Source organism: Xiphophorus maculatus, chromosome 19 (genome assembly GCF_002775205.1).
Source record: "Xiphophorus maculatus strain JP 163 A chromosome 19, X_maculatus-5.0-male, whole genome shotgun sequence".
NCBI classification, from domain to species: domain Eukaryota; kingdom Metazoa; phylum Chordata; class Actinopteri; order Cyprinodontiformes; family Poeciliidae; genus Xiphophorus; species Xiphophorus maculatus.
This window is the reverse complement of record NC_036461.1, coordinates 17,901,665-17,910,787: the sequence shown is the minus strand read 5'-3', so window position 1 is coordinate 17,910,787 and position 9,123 is coordinate 17,901,665. Positions and strand designations below refer to the sequence as shown.

Here is a 9,123-nt window from a genome sequence, read left to right as displayed (position 1 = left end):
ATACAGTTCGCAAATGTGCGTGCGGCCTTGAATTGCAAGAAGTTGAAAGTATGTAACAAACCAAGAACAATCAGAGAAATGATGGTTTGACAAGGAGGCTTTTATCTTCTCAAAACTTCCTGTAGGGACAGACAGTCTGCATCAGCTGGCTTTGTCTGTTTCTTTCAGCGTGGTTTCAGGCTCCGCCCTGGTGTTATTTCGGTTGACTTATGTTCACTACAAAAGTAATGCTCAACAAAGCATTTCTTTGAAAACTGCATGACCTAGCAGTGCATGCATTTTTCCATGACTTCGGTGCCACCGTAAACAGTTGTTGCGTAACTCGGCAGGTTCTGTGAAGCACGCTCGACTTTTCTATTCAATTTTGAGTAGGAATCTTCTCGCCCTACGATGGGCTGGCGACCTGTCCAGGGTGTGGCCTGCCTATCGCCCAATGGCTGCTGGATGGATGGATGGATGGATAAAAGGAAATCTTCTCAATTAATCCAATAATTTATTGACTTATTGCACAAGAGAATAGACCCGGAAAACAAATGACACAAACAATAAATTAAACTTTTCATATTGTTATAAAATAGGCAACGTTTGTAAAGGCACATTACATTACGGTCTTGATCAGATCATTCTGTATCCCCCTGAGGTTTGAATTCAGACCAAAAAAAAAAACATCGTCAGGTCCTGAGACCTTTTTTTTTGTTTGTTTGTTTGCAATTTTTTCGTTCTGCAAAGCCAGCCAGATCCTTCTAACAGAGCAGTTTCAGTTTCCATAGCGATCACTCCTCCACAGGTTCAGCTGCTCTCTGCAAAAACGCACTCACAGCACACCCAGGCGTTTCTAAAGAAAGACATTGTGCGTGCATACCATGTTTTCACGCACGCCCTTTCTACGCAGAGACTCTCCCAACTCTGATCACTTAGGAATGTTGGCTGTACAGTAGATTCACTATTACAACATTTCAGTCCAGATAGTAAGCCTACAAATCTTCCAGGTATGAACTGGGTGTGGATAAGACACAGTCTGCTGCAACCCTCAATGATTATTTTTTAAAAAACAGTCCTTGAACATTGTGAGAGCCCAAACAGAAGTCCAAAATAGATGCATAAGATTATTTTCCTGATGGAGAAGAAACTCAGTCAAGCCAGTTTTCTTTCTTCATGTCTTGCAGAAATGTCCAACTGTTTTACAGCAACTTCATGAATGTTTCAGGCTTGTCCTGCCTTCAGTCTGGGTGCTAGCATTGAGTCCACTCAGGACTATTGCAGCTTGACAATTGAGTTCCTTCATTTCTTTTTCATTTCAACCCAGAAGCTCTAGGGTCTCTGGGGGATATTCAGACCCTTCAGCGTTCCTGCAGAACCAGCTCAGGAACCCACTGGTCTAGGAGCCGACTCTCTTGGCAGTAAGTCCCAACTTCCTGTAGCCTGCAGTGGTCTACCTGAAGATTCTGCAAGGAAAATAAAAGAAAATGAATGACTAACACGATCATGTATTAAGGAGAATTCGATTTGAAGATGGCAAGAAATATTTACAGTGGAGCAAAAAGCATCGGCCTTTCAGTTCATAAGAAGTTTCTGTTTAAGGAATGGACCGGCATGAGATTCTCAAGGTGTAGCTGGAGTACACCTTGAGACTAAAATTACCACAAGGCTCAGGGGTGGGCACTCCTGGTCCTCGAGGGCCGGTGTCCTGCAACTCTTAGATGTCTCCCTGGTCCAACACACCTGAATCCAACAGCTGAATCTCCTCCTAAGTGCAGTCAAGTTCTCCAGAGTCCTGTTAACGACCTCATTATTTGACTCAGGTGTGTTGAAGTAGAGATGCATCTAAAAGTTGCAGGACACCGGCCCTCGAGGACCAGGAGTGCCCACCCCTGCGTCTAAGTGAAGCAAATGTGTAGGAACTTTTTTTTCCCAGGGCATAGCAACAAGTGGGGGAGGGCTGCCCTTTTCTGGATTTTAACATGTAGATTCTACATGCACCTTGATACCCGTAACCAGGCCGTCTCTTGTCGTAACAAACCCACCGTGACCAGCATGCAGTGGAGGTCTCCGCTCTCCTCCTGGTTTCGGTTGGCGTCCACTCCGCCCAGAAGCTGCCACAACCTCTGAACCCCAGAGACCCGCAGGATGTTGATGCCGCTGTCGCAGCAGAAGGACTGCAGCAGCGTGAAGTGGATCTGCAGCGCCACGTCCTCCTCGTCGTCGGCCGCCAGAACGCACAGGACCACGCTGTCCGGATCTCTGGAGAAACCGAGGGAAACATTAGAGAGGGAGGAAAAACAACAAACACCTAGTAAGCCGCACGTTTGCAGCTGTCAGACTGGGGCAATGTCGGTGTCTGGAAAGTGAGCAGAGCAAATGCAGCTGGGAAATACAATAATGCCCCGACTTAAGCCATAATTAATGGTTTCTACTCACGCATTGAGGAGCTTTGCTGATTCATAGATGCCAACAGTGAGGCAGTGCTGTTTCTGGGCAGTTACAAGCAACTCCTCCAGTGCCAAGCTTGCAGACTGCATCCTGAGGATTGGGACAGAACAATTACTCATTTGAACACAGAAAGAGACAAAAACAACTTCAAAATTTGTTCCGTAAAAATGCTAAGAGAGGATATGAACGAAGCAAAACAAATGCATTAGCCAGGCACTTTAATGCAGCAAGTGTCTAATGCATAAAAAATAGCATTTGTACTTTACTGTGAAGTATTTGTGCAGCATGCATGCATAAAATAACCCCAATCAGTCCTTATTGTGGAATATTAACATTGTCCACTGCAGTACTGAGGTGCTTTTGGTTTCGTTTCTACAGAAAGTTTCAGGTAATAGCTACAGAGTCAAAGGACGTAAGACATTCCTGTCCAGAACAGGACGTCCCTGCAAACAGAACAAACAGATCGTTTCCAAACATTGCAAATAAAATCTGACCTGTTCTCTGCGGAGGCGAAACTTTCCTCGGGAATCATGCTTGCAAATCAGAAAACAATCCCAGCTTGGTGAAAGCGTTAATAGTCCAGTAGTTTGAGAGAGTAAAATCTCTGCAGGAGCGTTTGCAACGCAGCGTCTGTGGTGGTTGGCAAGGTTGCACAACGCGTCTTATACTGGGGATCAGAGGAGGGCGGCACCGAAACTCTTCGGCTTCTGCCATTGGCTGAAAGGCAAAGCGACGTCCTTCTTTTCTCACGAAGACGCCTGGGTTTTATTTTTGTTGTCAAACTGGCGGGTGATTGTAAAGAACTTTGAAGGAGAAGAAGCAAAAAAGACTGCTGTGTCATTCTGGCATTGTCTCGAGTTGGCATTACGCACGAAAACATGTGATCACAAAGACGTCTGTAAAATGAATAGTAATAAACTATTGATGGCAACTGTGCAACATAAAGCCCCTCACATTGTCCATAACAAAGATGTTCCGAAACACTCCTTGTGAAATTATGACTGACACCTACTGGCTGACCAAAGTAACTCTCTGCTCATTTCTAATCACAGTAACCATAGTGAACATGCATGCATTTTTCACAAAATAAAATTATAAAATTACACATATATATATATATAAGTCTAAAGAGGCAGGGATTGAGTGTGCGTAGATTATTTTATTTTGTGATAGTACGTAGAGCAAAGCTTCTGGATGACTCGCTCCAGTGAAATGTGTTTTATTGGACTTTGTACTTGTGCATAAAGAAATTGACACTGGTTCAGCTCATTTCCTCTACAGTTTATGTATATGGCAGCAATCCACATAAAATGACAACTCAAGGTACTTGCTAGATAAAGACATCTAATCCAGTCAAAGTTTAGAAATATGGAACCATATCAATTGAATAGGATTCAGTAGATATGAGTTTTCAAAGTTAGCCCATCACATTGTATATTGACTTTTCAGCAATCCCCCCTCATCCCAAGCACAGCTGTCAACCAGAACCCTCCTGATGGGTAAGAGCATAAGCAATCCAAACTTTTCCACAATACAGTAACATGTGTAACTGTGTATCTAAACAATCTTAGGCTCGTCACGTTGTGACACAACTCGGCGGGGATCGATGGATCTGTAGAGCTCCGGTCCATTGCTTCCATCCTGATCATCTGTAATCTGGTTTTCAAAGTAGCTGTCTGCATAGTTGAGGATTTGTTCCAAGACCATAAACAGCAGTATGTCGGTGTTCTGATCCAGTTCCAGCTCCTCGCTGTAGTTTTTCACTGGCAGCACATAGGACAAAGGAATGCCCAGGAAATCACTCAACTGGCGGGCCTGAAACAATAGGTTGACATGTCTAGATCTCCTTCATATCACAAGATGTTTTCCTGTAATAAGGTAAATATCGACTTAAATAATGTTACCTTCTTCTGGATGTAAACACTGCGATACACATTTTTCAAGTCCTTTGCCACTAGTGGACAGGCTTCATCCACTTTGGTCATCAACAAAATCTGAGGGATTCCTGGCAGGAAACGAGATCAAGAAAATATTGTGAAGATTGCTGAGGTATATTTTTATGCTTTTGTAGACTGATTACAAGAAATCAGAGCTTCATCCTGGAAATGCTGGAGGAAATTTGTGTAAGCAAACGCGGGATGCGTTAGTAACACCTAATGCATAACATTAGTTATGCGTTAGGTGCTATTAATCTTCCTTGAACTTTTCCCCATTTTCTGAAGATAGAATTGAAAAGATCAACACAATATAATTATGTGATGGAAGGTCAGGACTGAAAGGTTTTTAATCTTGTTGCAAATAACAATCTGAAACTCACAATCGTGGAAGGAAACTAAAGACTTGAGACATTGGCTGAGGGTCACTTTCCATCTTGACCCTAGACATACAGTATGCCCAGAGTTAAAGTAGGATGTGTTAGATCCAGCATGGTGCTGTTTTAAAAGGGCCCAGTCAAACTCCTGACCTAAATTGAAACTGATAATAATCAGTGGCAAGACTTGATTGAAAGTGACTTTCCATTCAGTCCAAATGAGCCTGAATTAATTTGCATTTTGCACTTCACGGATGTGCAATAGTTTGTGTTGGTCCAACACATAAAATCCTGATAAAATACTCAGGGTTCTAACATGACAAAGTGGAGGTATGAGAACATTTTTAAAGCGCCATGTAACTATAGCAACATAAGAGGAATACTCTGAAACGTTCTTCAGTGTAACATTTTCCCACTAACCAAGTTGGTTGGCCTTCTTCCGAATGGCAGTGAGCTTGTCCAGCATTTTCTCGCTGAGAAGTGACACCTTGCAGGTGTCGATGACGTACGCCACGCAGTGAATCGTGTCGTTCAGGGTCACGTGTTTCTGATAGCCTGGAGAATCTTCTAGGATTGATGAACAGCTACTAAACTGAGGAGAGCGAAGAAATGACTTGCTTTGAATAACTCATTACCCCACATCTAAATGGCTTACATAATGTGACGCTAAAGAATGCGAGTGTTTAAAGAACCTGGTAGCGGTCCTTCATGTGCCCCTTGAAGATGCTGACTACGTCGTCAACGTTCAAGCCGGTGTCAGCGTTTTCCTCCAGCCCCATTGTGTCACAGAGGATCAGAGGAAGAGTCCCGCCACGTCTTCCTGCCTTAATGGTGTAGGCGCGAAACTGCAGGAGATATAACATGTATATATAAATTGGTAGTCAGTTAAAAATAAGTCAGACCTAATCATGTCACCACCATCAGCATTCTGTTACAAGAAGTGCAACGGATCCGTGTTTCCCAGTGAATCCTGCAAAATGTATTATTTTGAATCTGACAAGATAATCTAGCAGTGAATGCTTTGCTGGTACCTGAGTGGTCACACTTGTCCCTGCCGTGCCTGTGATGGCTTGGCATGTCATGTTGCCTCGAAATGCGGAGTTGATGGAGTTAAAAAAGCTCGACTTGCCGGCCCCAACAGGGCCCACCAGCAACACACGGGCTTGATTGACTGCTTTGATTTCAGGCAGATAGTTCTGGATGCTTGTCATCAGCTGTTGCTTTTTTCTGCAAGAGAAACAACATAAAAAACAAGAAAGAGAACGTAAATAATCAAGATCGTGATCATTGTAAATTTAAAATGGCAAAAACATTCTGCACATTTCTCAGAATTGAGATTAATCTATCAAAGTTAGCTTCAGTCATTATATTTACCACATCAGGGTCCGTTGTCTAACAATTTCATGAAATAAAAAGAAGCACCAATATTTACAAATTAGTCTGTTCTTTTCCAGAAGTGTTTAAAAACTGTTCCATCCTGAAAATGCTGTTGCAAGAATTATGGTGAGAAAACGTCTCAGCACAATTCAGGGTGGATTTGAAAATGTAACTTTTGCATATTTTACAGATTTTCTTTTATGAGTTTCCACATAAAGACATGTTGCCTTTGGTTACGTACTCAGACGTCCACTGGATGTTTCTCCAAGGTTTCTCCAGGAGATCTCCTAGACCTGTTGTTGTAATGAAAAGTATAAACATATTTAAACCGGTGTTTATTTTTTAGACTAGATTACATGCACACGTGTAAATAACAAATACAAATGAATATAAATTGATTCAATCATCGGAGATCCTTTGTATTTTCATTAAAGAAAGTTCTTTCACGAACCTTCAACCCGATAAACCTCAAACTCTGTCAGTGCCAAGTCATTCCCGTGCATCTCTGCTTCCTGGAAGATGAAGCAGTTGCCTGGATTGGACTGCACTGCAGGCTTGTCCTCATGCAAGAAAACCAAGTCACCAAAGTTTGGACCGGGGTCTCCATCTGTGAAGGCAGGCTTCCCACTGACACACCCGACTCTGAGCGGTTTGTCTTTCTCAGCACGGATGCTGTAAAGGAAAGCCTCCCCATCACTGACAGCCGCTCCGCTCCTGGCGTAGTCCTTGGACGTGTAAGCCCCAAAGACAAACCCTGCAGCGTTGTAGGCCACAATGACTGTGGGTCCCTGCTGGTCACAGCGGCCGTGGAAGGCAGCTGCAGTGAAGCCATGGATGCTGGCCTTGTAAAGGAGGTGGAGTCTGGCGTAGCTGAAGAGAGACAGCAGATTGTTCTCCTGATGTTTGGACAGACTGGATGTGACTGCAGACATGATGGAGGACAGGCTGGAACAAAATCACCTGAGGATGAAGGTAGAGTGGAAGAAGAGTGAGCTGCTGTCAAGTGTTACTCAATGAGATTTACGAGTTTGCATTTCTTACAGAAGCATCTATCTATCTATCTATCTATCTATCTATCTATCTATCTATCTATCTATCTATCTATCTATCTATCTATCTATCTATCTATCTATCTATCTATCTATCTATCTATCTATCTATCTATCTATCTATCTATCTATCTATCTATCTATCTATCTATCTATCTATCTATCTATCTATCTATCTATCTATCTATCTATCTATCTATCTATCTATCTATCTATCTATCTATCTATCTATCTATCTATCTATCTATCTATCTATCTATCTGTCTGTCTCTCTATCTATTTGCACTCCTAAAACCTGTTTGTGAGCTTCTATGTTAAGTTTATACTATTAAGCACAAACTCAATTAAAATCAACTTCACTTCTGAAAGAACAGAAGCTCTTTTGAATCCAGCAGTGAACTGGTTTTACTTTCAGTATTACTTCAAAATAATTTAGTCCTACAAACCATAAAATATACATTTTCCCCCTGCATTGTGCTCTCAAACACGGACAAAACATTTCCTCTTTTAGAAATACGCATGATGATTTTTTTAAAAATCCTTTTAATTTAAAAGAGTATAAAGCTTAGATGAATACCAGATGAATTGGCTCCACACATGGCTGGAGATATTTTAAGCTATTTCTTGATCAACACAGTGGTTCACATTACATACAAAAACTATATCTAAATCCAATTTTTCTTAAAGGAAAATTTAGAAAACTTACCTGTAGAAAAGATTCAATGGTAAACCTCAGTGAGCTGCTGTGCTTTTCTCTATCTAGAAACAAAACCACGCCTTTTACTTTACTACTTTCACTTTTTATATGAGACGATGCCTTCGACTGTGAGGCTGTAAAATTCACCAACACTAACGTCGATTGTGACACACAGGAAATTTTATGTGAGCTTTCCAAGCAAAACTTATTTAGAGTTTTTCTCATTTGCTTTAGTGCATTTCTCAAATCACTTTTGACATTTACAAAACAGTAAACGTGTTTCTCAAAGCAATTCATGCAAACTGCAAAACAGCATGGATTACCTGCGAAATCCAGTTTCTTTATTAAACTCCTTAGTTAATCTCTCAAAAGTAAATATATGTGTCATTGAAGATGTCAGTGAATCAGAATGACAGCTCCTTCTTTCACTGCACATAGATAAGAATCAAATTGCTTAGTCGTGTTGTCAATACAACAGTGTTACTCTGGAGGGACAAGAATTGTACACTGTAATGGTGGGAGATCAATGGAAGGAGCTGAACTACATTTATATTTACGCTTTTGCTGTAATTTGTCTGATCATGTCATTGTGATTTAGAAAGGAAACGATGGAACTACAGAGCATGAAGGGAAAAAAACACACAAAAATAAAAACAGAAACGTAGGACAATCTCCTTAAGGAAAACTGTGCATGCAGGGCTGTGGTACAGACACTACTACATTACATTATACTTTCCATCTCTGTGGTGAGAAAAAAAAAATCCTCAATGGGATTAAGAAATGAGGATTAGGGTGAGAGGAACTCCATCAGCACAAACCATAAACTGATGATGTTGGACTGATGGAAACTGACATTTCTCTGCTTCTGTTTGCTTCCCAACTCCTCTGTCACAGTATAACTCCACTTCTTCTTCTTCTTCTCTCTGGCTTTTGACTTCGTCTAAATCCTCGTCCTTGCATTGTCAGAAACGTAACATCGTTTTGTGCCCTGGCTATATACACAATACACTTGCCAGTTGCTGTTTCATGAGACGGTTCAATCAATGTCAGAAAACTGACTGATCTTATGTTTTATGTATTTACCTACGTTGGAAAAACTCAGGATTCGCCTGGGAGCAATTTACCAGTTCAAGACAGATTTTTTTAAAAAGTCTAATGGAAATGTATAGAAATATGTTTGAAATATTATGACAACGTGCTCAACCATTTTTGCATGTTTTAGACTTAAACAATGAAGTTATGTTTGAATGTTGTGGCGG

General features: G+C 41.3%; 2 protein-coding genes across 2 annotated transcripts; both read right to left on the bottom strand.

Annotated features, from left to right (window-relative positions):
• Positions 1-476: 476 nt before the first annotated feature.
• Positions 477-3,067, bottom strand: LOC102228350 (growth arrest and DNA damage-inducible protein GADD45 beta-like). Its single transcript, XM_023352369.1, has 4 exons — positions 2,925-3,067; positions 2,419-2,520; positions 2,025-2,241; positions 477-1,445 (listed from the first exon to the last, which is right to left on the bottom strand). The coding sequence occupies exons 1-4, from the start codon at positions 2,960-2,962 to the stop codon at positions 1,341-1,343; spliced, it is 462 nt and encodes a 153-aa protein (XP_023208137.1). The 5' UTR covers positions 2,963-3,067; the 3' UTR covers positions 477-1,340.
• A 525-nt stretch (positions 3,068-3,592) lies between these two features.
• LOC102228100 (interferon-induced protein 44-like) lies at positions 3,593-7,944 on the bottom strand. Its single transcript, XM_005798396.2, has 8 exons — positions 7,874-7,944; positions 6,570-7,078; positions 6,360-6,411; positions 5,773-5,968; positions 5,434-5,586; positions 5,162-5,333; positions 4,335-4,435; positions 3,593-4,245 (listed from the first exon to the last, which is right to left on the bottom strand). Exons 2-8 carry the CDS (start codon positions 7,048-7,050, stop codon positions 3,988-3,990), a joined length of 1,413 nt encoding a protein of 470 aa, XP_005798453.1. The 5' UTR covers positions 7,051-7,078; positions 7,874-7,944; the 3' UTR covers positions 3,593-3,987.
• Between the last annotated feature and the right edge of the window lie 1,179 nt (positions 7,945-9,123).

Excerpts from the sequence above, each read along its gene's own strand:
- LOC102228350 (XM_023352369.1), bottom strand. The coding sequence starts at position 2,962 with ATGATTCCCGAGGAAAGTTTCGCCTCCGCAGAGAACAG. Across the intron at positions 2,521-2,924 it reads TTCGCCTCCGCAGAGAACAG|GATGCAGTCTGCAAGCTTGG; the intron begins GTCAGATTTTAT and ends CCCAATCCTCAG. Across the intron at positions 2,242-2,418 it reads TCAGCAAAGCTCCTCAATGC|AGATCCGGACAGCGTGGTCC; the intron begins GTGAGTAGAAAC and ends CGGTTTCTCCAG.
- LOC102228100 (XM_005798396.2), bottom strand. The coding sequence starts at position 7,050 with ATGTCTGCAGTCACATCCAGTCTGTCCAAACATCAGGAGAACAATCTG. Across the intron at positions 6,412-6,569 it reads TGAGGTTTATCGGGTTGAAG|GTCTAGGAGATCTCCTGGAG; the intron begins GTTCGTGAAAGA and ends TTACAACAACAG. Across the intron at positions 5,334-5,433 it reads ACATGAAGGACCGCTACCAG|TTTAGTAGCTGTTCATCAAT; the intron begins GTTCTTTAAACA and ends CGCTCTCCTCAG.